The 19,269-nt window shown below is 36.3% G+C and overlaps 4 protein-coding genes across 6 annotated transcripts; 2 read left to right on the top strand and 2 right to left on the bottom strand.

Annotated features, from left to right (window-relative positions):
- Positions 1-5,740: 5,740 nt before the first annotated feature.
- Positions 5,741-8,832, top strand: LOC106418152 (proline--tRNA ligase, chloroplastic/mitochondrial). The gene is made up of 10 exons (XM_013858807.3): positions 5,741-6,144; positions 6,221-6,277; positions 6,705-6,815; positions 6,892-6,978; positions 7,066-7,179; positions 7,282-7,488; positions 7,616-7,753; positions 7,840-8,001; positions 8,080-8,279; positions 8,362-8,832. The coding sequence occupies exons 1-10, from the start codon at positions 5,818-5,820 to the stop codon at positions 8,585-8,587; spliced, it is 1,629 nt and encodes a 542-aa protein (XP_013714261.1). The 5' UTR covers positions 5,741-5,817; the 3' UTR covers positions 8,588-8,832.
- Positions 8,799-11,138, bottom strand: BNAC02G15030D (uncharacterized membrane protein YjcL). The gene is made up of 6 exons (XM_013858808.3): positions 10,733-11,138; positions 10,437-10,663; positions 9,989-10,099; positions 9,738-9,896; positions 9,401-9,642; positions 8,799-9,315 (listed from the first exon to the last, which is right to left on the bottom strand). The coding sequence occupies exons 1-6, from the start codon at positions 11,002-11,004 to the stop codon at positions 8,992-8,994; spliced, it is 1,335 nt and encodes a 444-aa protein (XP_013714262.1). The 5' UTR covers positions 11,005-11,138; the 3' UTR covers positions 8,799-8,991.
- A 161-nt stretch (positions 11,139-11,299) lies between these two features.
- On the top strand, positions 11,300-13,052 carry LOC106418154 (probable RNA-binding protein 18). Of its 3 annotated transcripts, none has more exons than XM_013858810.3 (5): positions 11,300-11,443; positions 11,841-11,911; positions 12,097-12,170; positions 12,260-12,386; positions 12,521-13,052. In XM_013858810.3, the coding sequence occupies exons 2-5, from the start codon at positions 11,909-11,911 to the stop codon at positions 12,797-12,799; spliced, it is 483 nt and encodes a 160-aa protein (XP_013714264.1). In that variant the 5' UTR covers positions 11,300-11,443; positions 11,841-11,908; the 3' UTR covers positions 12,800-13,052. The 3 variants fall into 3 exon arrangements, with proteins under 3 accessions (XP_013714264.1, XP_013714263.1, XP_048603493.1); XM_013858809.3 differs by lacking the exon at positions 11,300-11,443 and adding an exon at positions 11,450-11,664; XM_048747536.1 differs by lacking the exon at positions 11,300-11,443 and having other exon boundaries at positions 11,450-11,911; positions 12,510-13,052.
- A 4,207-nt stretch (positions 13,053-17,259) lies between these two features.
- On the bottom strand, positions 17,260-17,868 carry LOC125582191 (uncharacterized mitochondrial protein AtMg00310-like). The gene has a single exon (XM_048748755.1). The coding sequence runs from the start codon at positions 17,866-17,868 to the stop codon at positions 17,260-17,262; it is 609 nt and encodes a 202-aa protein (XP_048604712.1).
- Positions 17,869-19,269: the final 1,401 nt, after the last annotated feature.

Below are 19,269 nucleotides of genomic sequence, written 5' to 3'. Positions count from 1 at the left end.
ACTGTGGTCTTGGACTGTGGTCTACATGTGACGGAAGGCCATACAAAAGCGAAATATCAGTGAGTTTACTCGGAAAATGAGTTTAGATGTTTGGCAAACTGAACATTTGAGTTTGATTTAATAAAATAATAATTTATTGATCCTTCAAATTCAGCATAAACTGAAATATACCAAAATATGATCATATAACCTATTCACACACTTTGATGTGGATAGACGTACAGTATCATAATAATAAATTACATGGAGTTAAAAAATAATATGACTTGGCTTGAAAACAAAATTTAACCAGAAAGAGAAAATGAAATTATTATTATACAAATAACAAGTACAAAATAAACGAAGTGCATATGCAAAAATATAAATTCCCATCATCCTTCCACTTTCACAGAAAAATATATATATATATTCCCATCATCCCGTGTTTCATTTATTATCATCTCCAAATTATTTATTTATTTTTCTAAATTATTCTTTGGTATTCTGAAAATGATCCAACTCTTCAGCCTGAGAAATTAAAGTATAACGAATATGAGACATGTATGTTTTAGTTTTTAATTTATTTCTTTTAATTCATTTTAAAATTCTATACATCTGCATTCTTATTATTAATTTATAAATTGAAAATTGATTTAATGGTTAGTGAAGAGAGTTGGAAGAGTTCAGTTTTCTTCAAAAGTACCATACTTCAGCGCGCAAATATAAATTTTCAGTTTTTAATTATTTATTTTATTAAATGATTTATTTGTAATATTCGTTCATATTATATTCATTAAGTAAATATTTTTTTTGCATCATAAACTATCTTTTTTTTACGAATGTGTGATATCATATAAAAAATATAAAAAAATGAGTATATAGAGTTAATTAGATAATTGTAAAAACAGAAAAAAAAAATTCGTGTGCGATATCATATAAATAATGATCCGCCCAGTTAACAAAAATCATGTTTTTTATATGTGTAATTTTTTTTTTATTTTGACCATTTCCTTAAAACTATATTAAATTTTACATATTTTAATTAGAATATTTTTAATATCTTTACCTTTTTATTTGAAATGCAACTCAATATTTTTTTAAAAATTATAACAAAATATTTAAAAAATATTTTTAGAATTTGTTTGAAAAATACGAAAATTGCATTTTAAATTAAAATTATCCTAAAATATGATAAGTTTTGATGTAAACGAAAACTCAAATTATGTCAAAAATAATTATATTCAATGATAATAACAAGGGCAAATCTCCAAAATAGCACATTTCTAAGTTTATATCACAAAAATAGCACTCAAAAACTAAAATGACCAAAATAACACCTTTCTAAGTTTATCCTTTGAAAATTTTAATTTTTTTATTTTTCAAAATTTGAAATCTTATCCCCAAAACCTCATTTCTCAACTCTAAACCCTAAACCCTAAACCCTAAACCCTAAACCCTAAACTCTAAACCCTAAACCCTAAACCCTAAATCCTAAACCCCACCCTTTAACTTTAAACCCTAAGTTTGTGACTTTTGATAAAACATTAAGTGCTATTTTTGTGACTTTTGACCTTGAGTGCTAATTTGGGAACAAAAACTTGATTTAGTGCTATTTTTGTTCTTTTCTCTAATAACAATTTAAATTGATTATTTTTAAGAAAATACATTTACAAAAATATTGTTTGAAAAAAAAATCATTTATCTTTCAAATATAAAATGAAAATATTATAATTAATTAATAAAAAATATGAATAAAACCATAAATTTAGCAAATGACAATTGAGTTATATTATACTAAAATTTTCTTTCTAACAATTTAGCAAATGACAAATGAGTTATGAGCAAATAATATCATATAATTTTTAAATGCATAGCCATTCTTAAATATTTTTTGAATAAATAATTATTTTTAAATTTAATCAACTGAAAATAATATCCGTACAATTGTATGAGTCAAATTCTACTTTATTGATGCATGTTATATATTAGTGCTGTATGTTTTAGGTAACATTTTAATGATGCACGTTTTTTAAAATCTCTATTATTAAAATTATGCACGTAAGGATAACTCATGAGTTTTCTTGGTTGATTAAATGACATTATGTTCAAATTTATTTAAGGATATTTTATTAAAGTAAGTGAAAAAGACAAACAATAAAATATGAAGTTTAAATTCATTTAGACATATTTCATTAATTTAACTGAAAAGATAAGTAATAAATTAGGTAGTTTTATTCATTTTAGGATATTTCATAAATGCAATTGAAAAAGACAAGCAAAAAAATAGGAAGTTTAATTAATGAAGTAAAAACATTTTCAAATGGGTAGTTCTCTTTTAATAATATAGATTTGTCCGTTAAAAGCATACTTGTAACCAGTACCGGCCCTGGGGTAAAGCCGGTAAAGCACCAGCTTTAGGCGCCACAAAATATATAGATATTTAAGGGAAATCATTTACGAAAAAACAAGTTGGTCTAGTGGCTTTTAGCGACTTCATATCTCTGTCTCGCCCTGTGTTCGACTCCTTCATATCACATTTTATTAATATGTTTTCTGTATATGGACCAAGTTGGTTTTTTGTTTTAGGCACCAAGAAATGACGGGCCGGACCTGCTTGTAACATATGCGAAAAGCCCAAGATTTGGAAAGATGTGTCCAAAAGATGAACATGGTCTAGACCTACGATGATTACTGGAGAAAAATATGAAGCATTCTGCTTAAATTTCAAATCAGTCTTTTGTGAGTGAAATGGTTCAGATGTATTTTCTCAAAGTTGATTATTTGTAGCACTACATACTCATCTTACTGTGATTGATTTGCCTAGACTGAGCACTATTGAGGACTAGTTTGTATGGGTAACAAATGGGGTCGCGTCATGAGTTTTCAATTCTGCAAGGACTTGGGATATCATCAGACCGAGAGACACAAAAAAAGACTGGTCTTCTACGGTTTGGTTCAAAGGTTGCGTTCCAAAGCAAGCTTTCAACATATGGACTGCCGAGCTAGATAGACTACCAACGCGAACCAGACTTGCTAGCTGGGGCATAACACATCAGAGATCATGTCCGGTCTGTCTGTTTGGGGAGGAAACACGAGATCATATATTGCTACATTGCGGTTTTGCTGCTGAAGTCTGGAGATATGTGACGACCAGATTGAAGCAAACTCACACAGGTTTCATTGACTGGGCTGAGCTCCTTTCCTGGATAAGGAGCGATTCCAACACAGCCCCTTCTCTCTTGTGGAAGGTCACCACTCATTCTACGATCTACCATATATGGAGGCAACGGAAAAACCTGCTACACAATCATATCCTCATCCCAGCAAGTACTGTCTTCAGGCTGATCGACAGAGACATCCGTAACACCCTCTTAGGGAGAAGATCAAAGAAGAAATTCATGCCACTCATGCCCAAATGGCTGATGTAATCATATTCTCTTGGGATAATTCTTTTGTAATGTTTCCTTGTTTTATTTTTTTTTGCATGGGAAACATTAGTGTAGGACTCTTTCAAACTTTTGCAGGATCTTTTATTCATTAATATGATATTTAACGTCCGTAGCAAAAAAACAACTTGATTATTTGTGGTCAATACGGAACGGTAAAGAATGCGAGATCATAATGTTTAAATGATAGTAAAGTACAAAGAACTAGAAAATGTTTATACAAAGTCGAGACTTACAATGATAACTCCAGTCTATTTTGGTACAATAACAGGACAAAGTATGTGACTATTTTGTTTTCGGACAAGGGAATGAGTTTAACGTACAGTGCATGCTATATGAAGAGCTCTCATCGGCTTGCCATTCTATTTTGTTTTTGGACAAAAGAATGAGTTTAACATAATAAGCTGTTGACGGACAATCGTATGATCACACAATTTATCTCTGTTTGTTTATATATTACATATTTAAATATAAATAACATACAAATTTATGAAAATAAACCTGGGAATAGCCAAAAGCTCTAGTATATTCTAAATTTTTAATTCACCAATTCTACACCTTCAGTTAGGTCATCCAGAGATAAATTGCATTCAAAAGCTCGAACTATCTGCAAATGTTAAAAATGAATTTACATCCTAACGATGAAGTTATATGCTGCAAACAAGATTCATATACGATAGTACATGGCTCATTTTTCGGCTGTGTTTCGCTGAAGGACGAACACTAGCTGCAGCACAAGAAACCATTCTCGTCATTTCGCTGACAGCAAAAGACCATACTAATTTATCTTCGTCAAAATTTCCAATATATATTTACATATTCAAATATAAAGAACATACTAATTTATGAAAATATACCAGGGCGTAGCCAAAAGCTTAGTATATGCCAAATTTCTAATTCACCAATTCTACACTCCTTTAGTTTAGGTCATCCAGAGACAAATTGCCTTCAAAAGCTCGAACTATCTGCAAATGTTAAATGACTCCAATTCACAAAGTTAAATTCTGCAAAAAAGGATTCATATATTAAAAAAAAACAGTACCTGGCTCATTTTTGGACGGTGTTTCGCTGAAGTACATACACTAGCAGCAGCACAAGAAACCATTCTCATTGTTTCGTTGGCATCGAAGCTATCCGCTAACCGCGGGTCAACAAGACCATCAAAGTTGCCATCCTTTAGAGATTGTACCATCAGAGGCTTTGCCTAGAATTTGGTGAAATTTAGAAACTTATTCAAAAACCGAGGAATTGAGTGTTTAAAGAAAACAAATGATAACTAACCCAATCAACTAAAACATCATCATCATCAGGAGAAGACCGCGATCTAACCAGAGGCTTGCGTCTGGTTATCAACTCGAGCAGCACCACTCCGAAGGAGAACACGTCTGCCTTTTCACTCAGTTGTAGCCTTTATATCACGATGAATAATCTTAGGCTTATCTGAACCAAACGAAACAATAAATCTTTGACAGCTACAGACAAATACTTGGACCCAAAGACAAGTAACATTACCCTACTTACAATCTTCATGCGAGTATGACAATCATTTGTTATTACTAAATATTTGACAAAAAAATATGTAAAAAATTAGTAAAACATTAGCAAAAAATTAATAAAAAGAACATAATAATAATGAGAAAAATAAGAAGTGGTCGAAGAAGATGCATAATATGTGTTGGTGAAGTTAATGTGATAATTACTTATATAATTCCACAAGCATTTGTTATTATCAAATATTCATCAGTTATTTTACAACAAATTTATATAAACTTTACGAGTGATTTTCAAACTAATTGAAATTAAAAGTTATATTTTTAATGTTTCAAATTAGTAACAGACCAATTGATACAAAGGCTCAAATATGAAATCATGAACAAATTGTGGAAGAGAAGGTTTAGAGCAGGCGCGTGTTTGTTAACCTTAGATATATTTTTCTACATAATTTTAACCTTGGTTATTTCTTATTTATGTCTTGTATATTGAGTATACTGACATCATTTTTTGCCATTCTATTATTTTTATTTGTGTCTCTCAATTTATTTATTTGGTAAGTCTTTGTGTTTATTTCATAAATAATGGCTAGCTCACTCCAACATTATGTCTGGTTTCCTCCTATATTCCTGATTATTTATTTTTATTATTATATTGTTATTCGAAGTATTCCAATGCCGTTACTAAACATTTGTATGTTGTTGACTTATAACGGGCTTATAGATTTATTCTGTTGGGACTAATGGGCTTATAGATTCATTTGAAGCTTAATGGGCTTATCTATGCACGAGAAGTTCTGAGTCATCATCTCAGAAAATAGAAGAAGACTTTTTAACCTTTGACCTTAGCAACATCGTAAGGAAACGCCAATCTCTCTTTCTTCCTCTGAAAAAGGAGATAAATGGTGGCCTCTCTCAGACTCCCTTCTCTCACCTCCCTCCTCTTTCCCGCCACCACTCGTTATCCAGCAGCTCTCCGCCGGACCCTATGTCTTCGGAACAGACCCGCTTCTGGATTCGCGACGGCGCCGAGCGGCACCGCTTCGCCGGAGACTAAGTCGGAGGTCGGGAGGCTACCCAGGTCAGACCAAGCAGTTACGCCTCGGTCGCAGGACTTCAGCGCTTGGTATCTTGATGTTATAGCTAGCGCTGAGCTCGCTGACTACGGTCCGGTTCGTGGTACGATGGTGATTCGTCCCTACGGTTACGCGATCTGGGAAGCAATTCAGGTTTCTTGTTGTAAACTTTTGAGTCTTTAGAATTTAGCTTTGAAGTTGATTGCCTCTTTGTTGTTGTGCTTCGTAGGACTACTTGAATGTGAAGTTCAAAGAGACTGGTCATAGCAACATGTACTTCCCTCAGGTACTGTTTTAAGTTGAACATTAGTTTAAGACAGAGTTTTAATAATTAGTACAAGTCAGATGAAATTTAATTACAGTTTGAAGTAGAACATTAGATGAAGCTGGTGTGTGTTGTTAGCTCAGACATAGTTTTAGTTTAGAATATAGTTAGTGTAAGATTGACTGATGAAACACCTGTTCTTGATTATTTACAGATTATTTATTGATATTTGCTTCTTGGTCATAATCACTTTGTATTATCCTTAAAAAGACATTTTTGGTGCAAGGGGTTGGATTTTTATTACATATGACAGAGTTTCAAATATTTGTTCACAAAGAAGGAAACTTTACTATAATGAAGTCAATGCATGTATTGTTGTCATTCTTGTTTTTGACGTCATTGCTGTTGTGTTCTTATGTTTTCAGTGATGGTTTGGCCTTTTGTGCAGTTTATACCATACTCGTTTATTGAGAAAGAAGCTTCCCACGTTGAGGGGTTTAGTCCTGAACTAGCCCTTGTCACTGTTGGGGGAGGAAATGAACTTGAAGAGAAGCTTGTGGTATGTTTTACCACAAAGCTAGAGTTGTGATAATTCATTACCTAAGTTCTGGCTCTGATTGTTGAGATTGTGGCAGGTTCGGCCTACCAGTGAAACCATTGTGAATCACATGTTCACCCAGTGGATTCACAGCTATCGTGATCTTCCTCTCATGATCAATCAGGTGTGGACAGAAATCCAAAATTGTATATTATTCTTCCTATATGTTATTTTACCTGCTCTTGGTTAATTTCGGCGTCCTGTGGTTTAGTGGGCCAATGTGACTAGATGGGAGATGCGAACAAAACCATTTATTAGGACTCTTGAATTTCTATGGCAAGAGGGTCACACGGCTCACGCCACTCCTGAGGAGGCAGAAAAGGAGGTTTGTTCTTCACTTTGTTCCGGTCAACTTATGGAGTCTTTTATTTTGTGTGTGTGTGTGTGTGGTACCCTCTTGTGAAGAATGTTCAGTGCTGTATTGCAGGCAAAACAGATGATCGAGATCTACACCAGATTTGCTTTTGAGGAAACAGCCATACCTGTGATTGCAGGTCGAAAATCAAAGATGGAGACCTTTGCTGGTGCAGATACAACCTATACTATTGAGGCTATGATGGGAGATCGGAAGGCTTTGCAGGCTGGTACCAGCCACAACTTAGGCCAGAACTTTTCTCGTGCTTTTGGAACTCAGGTACAAAACTATTATCTTATAAGTATTGTTTCCTACCTGTGGTTCATCTATGCTTTAGTTTTTTTTCACCTTCTTTTTGCAAATTCATGTTGAAAGAATGTTAAAATGAGATATATGAACATGCCAGTTCCAAGATGAGAATGGAGAAAGGCAACATGTGTGGCAGACATCATGGGCAGTCAGTACACGTTTTGTCGGTGGGATTATCATGACTCATGGAGATGACACTGGTCTTATGCTTCCTCCCAAGATAGCTCCAATACAGGTTCCTTAATCACTTTCCTTTTGCTTTATATCTGTGAATAACGTGATAATGACAGTGGCATTATCTTCTCTTTTCTTCCTTGGTAGGTAGTGATTGTACCTATTTGGAAAAAGGACACTGAGAAAGCAGAAGTTCTCAGTGCTGCATCATCAGTGAAGGAAGTTCTCCAGACTGCTGGGGTCAGAGTTAAACTTGATGACACAACAGAACGAACCGCAGGATGGAAGTTCAATTTCTGGGAAATGAAGGTTCGTTACTCTTTTAGGTGTGAAAGATAACAATCAGCTCTGATAGTTATCATTCGTTTTAATAACTTGGTTTTGCAGGGAGTCCCTATAAGAATTGAGATTGGTCCACGCGATGTTTCTAACAACTCGGTTGTTGTCTCGAGGAGGGACATACCAGGAAAGGCAGGAAAAGTGTTTGGAATATCAATGGAGCCGTCAACGTTAGAAGCGTATGTAAAAGAGAAGTTGGATGAGATCCAATCATCACTTCTAGAAAAGGCAATATCATTCAGGGATAGGTACACTTTGTTTATTGTCATGTTTCTTCTCCCATACAAGACTCTTCCTCATCACACTATTTTGTTTGATGTGATTGTGCAGTAACATAGTGGATGTGAACTCATACGAGGAGCTCAAAGCTGCGATTTCTTCAGGGAAATGGGCAAGAGGTCCATGGTCAGCCAGTGACTCTGATGAGCAAAGGGTAAAGGAGGAAACTGGTGCGACCATTAGGTGTTTCCCGTTTGAACAGACTCTAGGGAGCAAAACATGTCTAATGACCGGTAATCCAGCAGAGGAAGTTGCTATCTTTGCCAAGTCTTACTAAGGAGGCCTCTCGTTATTTTTACACACATTCTCAAAATTATATCCAATCTCTGTTTATTAAAAAAGGAAAGGGTCCAGAAGTCCTACAAGATTTTGTTTCCGTGGCTGTTGGGAGTGGAGTGATTGTTTCTCTGGTCTTTTCTGGTGCATTTGCGACCCCAATAATTGTCTGTTATGTTTAATTTTGTAAAGAAAAAGATTGAATGATTGAGGATTTCAAATGGCAAATTCCTTTTATTGCACCAACTGGTTGAACTCTTTTGTCTTCAGCTCAGCTCTTGTTGTTTCATTTACTATAATCGATATTATAGAAGACAAGAAGAGACTGTTCAGTTTGTTAACGAAAGATAGAGAGAGAGAGGAGACAGATATAGTTCAATCCATAATCTACTCATATAACCATCATTACATGAACTTGAGGACTTTCACTCCAAACCCAATCCCTATGAAAGTTGCAATGGAGATACCGAATATTCCAGCTAGAATCCCAGGAACGATCAACGAGTTCCATCCCTTTGCAGTCGCCATACCAGCTGCAGTTGTGGGTCCTCCAACATTAGCATTTGATGCCAAAAGCAGCAACCTTAGCTCCACGTTGAGCAGCTTCCCTACCCCCAATATCACAGCAAGATGTGTCCCAATCTGGACCAATGCAAACAAGAATATGCTCGGCGCCGTGTTTATCACACTCCATATGTTTCCGCTCGCACCTATCACAGTGAAGAACACCTGAAAAGAAAAGTAGTTTAATATATAAATTTTCAGAAGCTTTGCTTTGTTCTTGAAAATGAAAGTGTGTAAGATTCTCTCATACCTGCATAAGAATTAGAGCCATGGCTTCTCCAGATGGAGCAAGACGGCCAAACTGGGAGGGAAAGACAGTTGCTAAAACGACAACCACCGCGGTTATCGCTGGCAAGCTACCACCCGAAATCCCGAAATGCTTGGTTAGCAAAGCCCCGACCTTGCATATAGCTAATGACACAGCGATTCCAGTAGCTATCAGTAGCACAGGGATTTTGTTTTCAGTTTCAGAACCTTTGCTCGTCTCTGCATCTGTACAGAGAGCAACATCTACGTTAGAGAATCCAGAAACTGAATCTATCCATGATCCGTTCTTCAAAAGAAACGATGCAACATTCAGACTTTACCACTAGTTGGTGGAGGTAGAGTTTCAGCAGGTATTTTGGAGCCTATAGCGAACAAAGACGTGAAATAAACAGCGCATATAACGTTATCAGCAGCGAGTCCAGCAGCTAACACTGATGGCGAAACTTCGAGAGCATTGGCTATGGCAACATAGTTGACAGCTGGACAAAACAACAATCAAAATGCACAATCCACACTATAAGAGGAATGGAACTAAATAAGTCTCCTCAAGAAAATGGAAGAGTTAAGCTACCTCCACCGATATGCCTCCCCATGAGAGCAGCTGCAATCTTCCAACTATCCGGACCAAGTGCTCTCATCGGCACTAGGTAGTACGCCAGAGCTGTACCCACTGTTGTCGCAACTGTAATAAAACCACAAATAGAAAATGATCAAGCTTTCTGATAACACAAGAGGAGACAAGATTGATGTCGGTCGTGGGCCAAGCCTAATGAAACATTTCCTCAAATTTTAAGCCTCCAAAATATTGAAATCCTTGTTAAACTATCTATAGCCCCAAAATCTCAGGGCCACTGAATGGTTAGAGATGCCGCAAGCAAAGATCATATAGCCTAATTGACTACAAGGGATGGTTCTGTAATATTCCAGTGGTTGCCGCAAGGAATGTACCATTGAAGAAGTTCCAAAAACTATCCATAAAAATAATAAGATAAAATGGATTCGTCATCACTGGTTCTCACCTGAACCAATAACGAAAGCCAAGAGAAGCTTCCCAGTGGACTGAACCACACGGCGCAAGTCAGCTCTAAAGAGCAAGAGAGGAACAGCCAACGGGAGCAGGAAGTTCAAGACGACAGCAAAAGCAGGAGAATCCGAAGAGATGACGCCAAGATTACTAGCGGCAAGGCCAATGAGTGTGCTGACCAACGCACCACTCACCGCACTCCCCACCTTCGTCTTCTCCGACCTGTACTTGCAAGGAAATCAATCACACCACTACACTTTGTGTGATCTCAAAACAACATCATTACCGTACCAGAGACCGAAAGCGCCAGTGGCGAAGAGCGCAGTCCATGTTCCCCATTCGTCGTTTCCGGATATGAGAGGCGTGTTCAGCTGCGATCTCACTCTCACCGATCTGATCGGGGACGATGCGTTACGAGAGTCGCTAAGCCGCGGCGAGGAGTAGATGATCGAGAGTTTAGGAAGATCCTGGCGTGAGACAATGTGCGATCGCCGCCGCCGAATTAGTCCTGACGACGGGGATGAAATGCCTGTCGCATTGAGGAACGCCAAGCTCGTCGCCATATCGGAGTCTAGGTCTGCTTTACGATGGAAAGTGACGATTGAGAGAGAGAAACGTTAATAAAAGCAGACTTGTTGACTCCTCCATACATAGTGCGTCAACTTTTCTCTCTCTTCAAAATATCAATACCCAGCACCACCCACCTACAATCAAAATTTGGTTTTAATCTAAAAACTACTAAACCAAACTTGAACCGAACCAAACCATAACTTGTATATCAACAGCCAATTGGTCCAATTCGGTTTAGCCAGAAATCTGAATCCGATTTAGAAAAAAAAAACATGAACCATTTTCCGATTGATAAGAATTTAGGTATTGTGAATACGTCACATTCGCAATAACCGGTTCGGTTTCCTTGTTTCTTTGGGAGTTTTTGGAGTCTTCGATGGAGCTTCTCTAAACAGTTTTGATCTATAGTTTACAAAGATTTAAACTTTCTGGGTTTGTCTTTCTACTCTCTCTAGTGTGTTTAGCTATGTAATCCAAGTAGGCCTACTAATTGGTGATTACAGCTCATCGAGGAACCTAGGGTTTTGTCTCTTAATTGAATTGTATTGATTATTGTGCAATTAGAGTTCTGTCTCTAATAGTTACTCTAGGGTCATCGCTCTTAGAACGGACAATGAATCTGAGTACATAGATCCTGCTCCTTTGACCTAAAGGTTTCTCCTTTTTGGTGCTTACTTCAATTCTCATGTAGAAGCCTCTGTTTTCGGACAATATAGAGAGTTGAAACTGGGTTTTGTTAGATTATGTTTATGCTTTTCTTTTGATAAGCTCGGTTGTTGTCTTGGCCTTTGAGCATTTTACATAAACAAGTCTTGTTGCTTATTTTCAGGTGGATGCATAATACACACTCTTAATATCTTGAGCTTCGTCGTCGATCTGTTTAATATCTGCAATTAAATGGTGACCACACTATCCTTTTATATCAGTTCATATATCATCAGTTACTTCGTTTTCGACTCGGTCAAAGTTAGCCTTTTATCTAGCTTCTCTATTGAGAGAGGTTCAACTTTATGTTATTTTGTTTGGTATTCTCTCTTATGTTAACTATGTATACCATCTTCTAACTAGTTTTTTACATGCTTCAGGACACCATTGGGTTTGTAGATGAAAAGAGCGAGAGCAGATTATATGTTGGAAACTTGGATCTTAGAATAAACGAGTAAGGAAAAAAACAAAATCACCGTGAAGCAAAGCTTATTGTTACTGCTGCCCATAGATCAAAACTTTGTAACCTTCTCTTGTTGATAGGGCTGCGTTGATAAAGATGTTTTCTCCATATGGGAAGATCATATCAGAAGACTTCCTCTGGCACACTCGCGGGCCAAAGAAAGGAGAGCCACGCGGCTATGCTTTCATTCAATACAGCTCTAAAGGGGTAACCAATAATCTGTCTTTCCTGTTTTTTTAAGTTCCGCTTAGATGAAAGTGTTTTAGGTAAATGAAAAAAAACAGGATCTGATTTTGATTGAGCAAATCTCCTGATTTCTACAATCTAAAGTGAGCATACAGGAAGCTGAATTGGCTAAGGAGAAGATGCATGGGAGATTAGCTTGTGGTAGGCCCTTGGTGGTTCGTTTAGCTAGTGACAAGCTTCTAGAAGATTCCTCTCATGATCGTCCCAAAAGATTATTACCAGAAGCAAACAGAACGAGGTCTGCAAGTGGAAGCAGCTCAGGACAAATGAGCCGAGATGAAAAAGTAGCTGCCATTAAGAACAAACTGAAAGCGTTGGAGGAAGATGAGAAACAACGAGACCCCAAGAAACGGAAGAGACAAAGATCCCTTTGAAACACAAACAAGCTTGATGTAAAAGAGAGTGGAAATGTTTTTTTTCTCGAAGTTAACCAAATTAAATTTGGAGGAATGGTATCCTGTTTTACTGCCAATTACTCCATTACCGGAAACTGAATCAAAACTCAAATCACCCAAACCGAAACTAAGCGTTTGTTGGATTTGGATTGACTTTTTGGATTTTCTGTATCATATTTACAAGTTTCACTAGAAGTTCTCCCGCAGAAATAAAAATTTAAATATTATATTATTTTATTTTAAGAGAAAATTTTAGTTTACACGGTTTACTTTGTTTGGTTTGTATAACCTGTACGACTTGGTTCATGTTAACCAATATGGTTTGATTGGATTTAGTCATAATAATTGAATACGTGGGCAAAAGAAAACAAATCAGTCATATACTAATTTAGTTTGTCAAGTAAATAAATCTCTGAAAAAGAAACAAATCGATGAAAATTAAGTAAATGTTTGATCAAATAGAAAAAGGACAATTCTCTCACATAACTCTTTTTAAGTTTTTGTCACAAAAATAGTTCTCAAAGAAAACAATGACAAAATAACCTCTTTTTATTTTTAAAATTTTAAAATTTATTTATTATTTTGAAAATTTTAATATTTATTTATTATTTTGAAAATTTTAATATTTATTTATTATTTTGAAAATTTTAATTTTAATTTTTATTTTTTAAAATTTGAAATCCTATCTTTAAAACTATATCTCTTTATTTTAAACCCTAAGTCTAGATTAGTTACCCCTGGAGTATAAATATATTTTTACCTTTTAATAAAACTTATTTTGGTCATTTTTTCTTAATGCTATTTTTGTGACGAAAACTTAAAATTTCTATTTTAGGGAATTTCTCATAGAAAAAAGAGGAAATTTAAAAGTTTATCATTATAACATATATATTATTAATTGGAATCATATTAGACTCTCAAACCCGTACGTGGCTTGGTATAAATTGATCTGGCCACATATTGTCATTTATTCGGGTCGCCAGAGCGGATTCTTACCCATGACAATATGGGCATTTGTCATGGGTCCATGGGTCTATAATTTTTCGTGTGGTATTTTCTATTCAATTTGTAAAAATTATCAAAAAGGTTCATAATTAAGTAAATTGATTTTACTTATTAAAAACAAAACAATAAAAAATCTATATTTTCACCATTAGTTTTGAGATATTTTTTTATTTGTCTCGGGTCTTAGAGGTCAAGTTAAAAGAAACATAGAAAAGAAAAAATATAGAAAATATTTATAAAAAAATCTGTATTTTATGTTTCGCCCGGGACTATTATATTAGTTAAGACGGCACTGCGGCTGGCGAGCCACTTTCGGGTTTATACCAAGCCACGTCCCCCTCCAAACATGTTGTCATTTATCTATTGGCTCGCAATTCTGTACATATTGGCAACGGGGGGCTAGAAGTAGTCAATGGAGGGATCTCCAAGCTTGCCTTCTTTGTGGTGAGAGTAACGAAACCATAGTCATAGACCACATAGTCTTTGCGTTTCCTTACACTTATAGTACTGTCTGGTCCATCCTATGCGCAAACCTCCTTGGTAAATATACGTGATCCCAACTGGTCTGCAACGATTGCGGCTTTGCTCAGACCACTATACCACGTGTCGACTCCATACTGCTACGTCTTCTCTTCCAAGCAACCGTGTACAATCTGTGGAGGGAGAGGAACTGTATGATTCACCTTCATACTTCTCACCAGCCGCTCTATCTGATTTACTTAAATTCAACAAACTGTTGGAAACCGCTTCCGCTCTCTTGAACAGTGCGATGAATGCTCACCGCAAAGACTCAACTAGGGCTACTCTTGTGCTTTTGTTGCGGCTCGGTAGCTCAGCCGCGCGTTGCTTTGCTTTGTTTTGTGTTTCTTCTACTCTCTACTCTCCATTGTTTAAGATGAGATTTAAGAGTACCAAACTCTGTATATAAACTCTTTTTTTATCAATAACATTATTACAAAAAAAATTTGGCTTAAGATCCTTTTTTATAAATTTTCCAAACATACCAAAATATTATCTAATGATATTATCTTTCAAGCATATAGTACATATGATTAGGTTAATTCATCTTGAACCCATATTTTTGTTTTGAATATGACAACAACATGCATCAGTAGTACACAAACCATAGAAATAATCATGGTCTTTACAAAATATGGTGCATCCTCTGTTTCCTCCACGGTCACAAGTTTCTGTTCCATTGAAGCATTGAACATCCATCTGATCTGTTCCATAATTAATTTATTAAGTTCGTTGAATCAATATATGTATGTTTATCAAAAAAAGATGAATCATGTTCATAACTACCAAATAAGGGTACAAGAATAAATCATAGTACCTGGAATAATAGCGGCTGTCGTATGAGAATGAGCACAAGATATGATGAAGAAGAATGTAAAAACAAATGCGACTAAAGTTTTCACAGTGATATTCATTTCTAGTATTTTCTCAACTTTTTATGAATCCTTCTTTGTTTAGTCTATATATATATACTAGCTAATACAAATATACAATAAAGTCATTTTTGGCCAAAGATGAAAATAATATATATATCCACATTTTTTTCCTTATAGTGTTATAGTGAAGAAGGTAATAGAATGATTTCTTACCTAATTTACGTTTGACTTGGTGAGATAGTATTTAAGATAAAGAGGGTATATGACTTCGTTCGATCCATGACTTCGACCTTGCGTTTGAATGGCAGAGAATTAGCATAAACATAAACATAAGCATTATCCAATCAACAATTTTTCAAAAGCATTTAGAATATCATTTACATGGTGCAAATGGTCCTCAAATGCTCTCTATCCAGTGGCCAATGTAGGTGTATTAAGAGAGTGGCACTTGCACCCACAAAAATTTCAAATTCTTGGTAATATACCTAAATGTTAGCTATTCTTTCATATTAAAAATCATATTTTAACCTCAATTTATATATTTATGTGTAATTTGCCCCCACTAAAATTTTATGCTACGGCAGCCACTATTTCTATCCAATACTTTCATATGAAGCTTTTGATAAAGCATTTACATTAAGAATATATAAAATCTTTTAAACAATTTAATATAATTATTTATTTTATCTAATAATATCACAAAATTATATTTATATCCAAAATTATATTAAAAATAATAATATTTTTTAGAAAAATAAATTTATTAAAATAAAATAAAATTTAAATATTAAAAATTAAATTATTTAAAAATAATTTTTAAAATTTTAAAAGAAAATAAGAAATTATTTTTATAAATAAAATGTTAATTAATTTTAAATAAATAAAATTCTTTTACATTTAAAATATAAATTATATATATAATTAAATATAATTCATTATTGCCAATAAAATATAAAAACTAATATACCTATACTTTTTTTTGAAACACAACTTCCATTCATTAGATAAGAAACGTTAAGTGGGAGGTGAACCCCCTCCAAATACATTCAAACTCTGTTTCGCAAGCACATCTGCTGCTCTGTTATTTTCTCTCGAAATCCAAGCAAAAGAAATAGAAGCAAATTCATTCGCAATGCAGAGAATATCCGCCACGACACCGTGTAGCTCTGGTAATGCATTACCATTCTTGATGCTATTGATTAGCAGTTTGGAATCTGATTCACATTTAACCTGATAGATTCCCATCTCTCTGCACTTTTCCAGTCCTGCCCGCAACGCTAAAGCTTCTCCCATTAGAGGCGAGAACACTTGTTGTTCCAGTCCCGTATACTCCCGCAATTCTTCCTGTGTTGAGATTGTCCATCCCAGTCCAGCGACTGTTGAATCCACTCTCCAAGCCGCATCTGATCTCAGGACTGTGGCAGTTTGTGGCTGCATACAAGGAATCGAACTCCTTTGTGATGACTTCTGTTGTGGAACTTGGGCAGCTTCCCACTCTCTCGCAGCCGCGATTGCTCTAGATAAGGAGTCCATCGGACCTCTAGCAAAGCCTTCAAACACCAATCTGTTCCTTGCCGTCCACAGTTCCCATAGGATCCATGGTGCAATATGGCTATTAATGATGCCTGCAGGCGGTAGACAGGGTATCAAGGAAACCCCCGACCAGAATACATCCAAATCTAACAATCCACTATTATCACGGTCAGTAGTAAGAGGAGTTGATTTGCCATACTTCCTGAGCATACTGACTGTGAACAAACAGGTGATTGATAGATTCGGGTTGACCGCATCGTTTACAGTTTGGATCAACGTCAATATGTCTGTCTACAAGTCTTGTACCCACTGGTAGTTCTCGGTGTAACGCTTTCCACACCAGCATCTTAACCTTTGGTGCTGTTTTGAGGCTCCAGACCTGCTGGTTCCCGGTGCTTCTGCGACTGCAGCTTCTGATACTGCTGTTATGTAACCCGATCGAGTTGTGTACTCTCCTGACTTCGTCCCTAACCAGCATAGGTGATCCGGAGCCCCGGACTGACTGGGTCATATTTTGAGGATTTGGTCCTCATGGGCAGGGCATATGTCTCTTATTTTCTGTAAGTCCCATTCGGTGGTACCTAAGGTCATGAGGCTCGATACTTTGAGGGATGCAGTAGTTTCTGTGGCTGGTCTCATTGGTGATTCCCGTGTAGTAGTACTGAGCCAGGGATCCGACCAAATCTCAACAGTGTTACCATCTCCAATTAGCCATCCCGAGTTATTTATCAAGAGATCTCTCCCAATGAGGATTCCTTTCCATCCGTTAGATTCAGAGCTCTTGCTTTGGCAGGTGAGGATTCCTGAATCAGTGCAGTATTTTCCTAGCAGGATGCGGCCCAGGAGGGAGTCTGGTCTGTGCACTAAGCGCCATGAGAGCTTTGCTAGGAGCGCTTCATTAAAGCATTCGAAATCCCTAAAACCGAGTCCTCCCTTGCTCTTTGGTTGCATCATCTTAGACCATGCAATCCATGCCATCTTCTTTGTTCCTGCTCGATCATCCCACCAAAATCTCGTGACCGCCGATTGGATTCTTTTTATCAGAGACTTAGGGAGTTTGAAACATGTCATGGAGTGTGAAGGTATAGCTGACAGAACGCCCTTTAGCATTACCATCTTTCCAGCAGGCGAGAGGTATCTTGTGGACCACGAGGAGGCTTTTTGTTTAATCCGGTCTACAATAGAAGCGAGCATGTCTCTTTTTTTCCGTCCAAAATGTTCCGGCTGTCCTAAATACTTGCATACTCCTCATTCTCTCTCTATTTGGAGATCCTCCTTTACTGCCAGTTTCAACTCTCCGGGAGTCTTTTTCGAAAACGTGATCGCTGATTTTTGAGCGTTGATAGTCTGTCCGGAAGCTTCCTCGTATCGTTTGAGGATTCCTTTGAGGGCTTCTCTACTCGATTTGTTGGCTTTGAGGAAGAACATCGTGTCGTCCGCAAACAAAATATGGTTTATGTGTGGGCTTCCACTGGCAACTCTAATTTCTTTGAGAGTGCCCTCTTCTTGTGCTCGGTTACACAATCCCGAGAGAACTTCGCTGCACATAATGAATATGTAGGGTGAGAGTAGGTCTCTTTGACGGATTCCTCTACTTGGTCGAACTCTTCCTCTAGGCGAGCCGTTGATGAGGAAAGAGTATGTAACAGACGAGACACTGCATAATCAAATTTACCCACAGAGGATGGAACCCCACCCCATCCTTTGCATAACCAACTAATATACCTATACAAATAAGCAAATTAATTATACATATAATATATCTATATTTTCAGAAATAAGCAAATTATATATCATATAATAATTTTATATATAAATCATTTGCTGCTTTACCAATCATTTTATTAATTGCATTCATAAGAGCATATTGTTTTTATAGTATACTGCTGGTACTTTGTTATCCACTCTAAATTATATTTTAGCATGGGTGTTATGAGGCAAGTGTTACAGACTTTGTTCGCTATTGCTCGTAATAATCCATCATAGGCCTGGACAAGTATTTCAGCAGCAAAATCATTATTATCTTTGGTTGATAGGAGAAAAGTTCATTTTGGCTATGAGATCAGAGCTTTGGAGGATTCTTGGGTCCCATCGTCTTCGGCTAGACCGGATCAAGCTATTGCACTAGTCAATGCCATTTTGGAAGCTTTAGTGGTGCTAGACAATATTTCACTTATACAAAGCTTGGCACTGAGTCAATCACTGCACATGGATGGCTTACGTGGAGTTATACGAAATATAGTCAATTAGTCAGTATAGATTTAAATACGGATATTGGGTGGCCAAATGATCCTTAACAGGAAAACTATATCAATGGGTACAGAGCCGAGCATGCATCTGTTTCAAGCATTAATTGCTTGGAAAAATAAAGACATCTAAAAAATACGCCTTTTTATATGGCAGATTACGCATGGAAACTTGGTGGGTATGAGTAATCTTAGGCTCCGCAATATGTGATGTGATAATCATTGTCTTTGATGTGGGGGCTATGTATGAATCTATAAACCATGTGATCTT

Source organism: Brassica napus, chromosome C2, assembly GCF_020379485.1.
Source record: "Brassica napus cultivar Da-Ae chromosome C2, Da-Ae, whole genome shotgun sequence".
Taxonomy (NCBI): domain Eukaryota; kingdom Viridiplantae; phylum Streptophyta; class Magnoliopsida; order Brassicales; family Brassicaceae; genus Brassica; species Brassica napus.
This window is presented reverse-complemented; position numbering and strand designations above follow the sequence as displayed.

What these genes read in the sequence shown, in the direction of transcription:
- BNAC02G15030D (XM_013858808.3), bottom strand. Translation starts at nt 11,004, where the DNA reads ATGGCGACGAGCTTGGCGTTCCTCAATGCGACAGGCATTTCATCCCCG. An exon ending in GGCTTTCGTTATTGGTTCAG is followed by an intron (nt 10,100 to 10,436) that starts GTGAGAACCAGT and finishes GTTTTATTACAG; the next exon opens with TTGCGACAACAGTGGGTACA. An exon ending in GGGGAGGCATATCGGTGGAG is followed by an intron (nt 9,897 to 9,988) that starts GTAGCTTAACTC and finishes TGTTTTGTCCAG; the next exon opens with CTGTCAACTATGTTGCCATA.
- LOC106418154 (XM_013858810.3), top strand. An exon ending in TTGGATCTTAGAATAAACGA is followed by an intron (nt 12,171 to 12,259) that starts GTAAGGAAAAAA and finishes TCTTGTTGATAG; the next exon opens with GGCTGCGTTGATAAAGATGT. An exon ending in TTCAATACAGCTCTAAAGGG is followed by an intron (nt 12,387 to 12,520) that starts GTAACCAATAAT and finishes GTGAGCATACAG; the next exon opens with GAAGCTGAATTGGCTAAGGA.
- LOC125582191 (XM_048748755.1), bottom strand. Translation starts at nt 17,868, where the DNA reads ATGGTAATGCTAAAGGGCGTTCTGTCAGCTATACCTTCACACTCCATG.
- LOC106418152 (XM_013858807.3), top strand. Translation starts at nt 5,818, where the DNA reads ATGGTGGCCTCTCTCAGACTCCCTTCTCTCACCTCCCTCCTCTTTCCC. An exon ending in GCAACATGTACTTCCCTCAG is followed by an intron (nt 6,278 to 6,704) that starts GTACTGTTTTAA and finishes CCTTTTGTGCAG; the next exon opens with TTTATACCATACTCGTTTAT. An exon ending in CCAAGATAGCTCCAATACAG is followed by an intron (nt 7,754 to 7,839) that starts GTTCCTTAATCA and finishes CTTCCTTGGTAG; the next exon opens with GTAGTGATTGTACCTATTTG.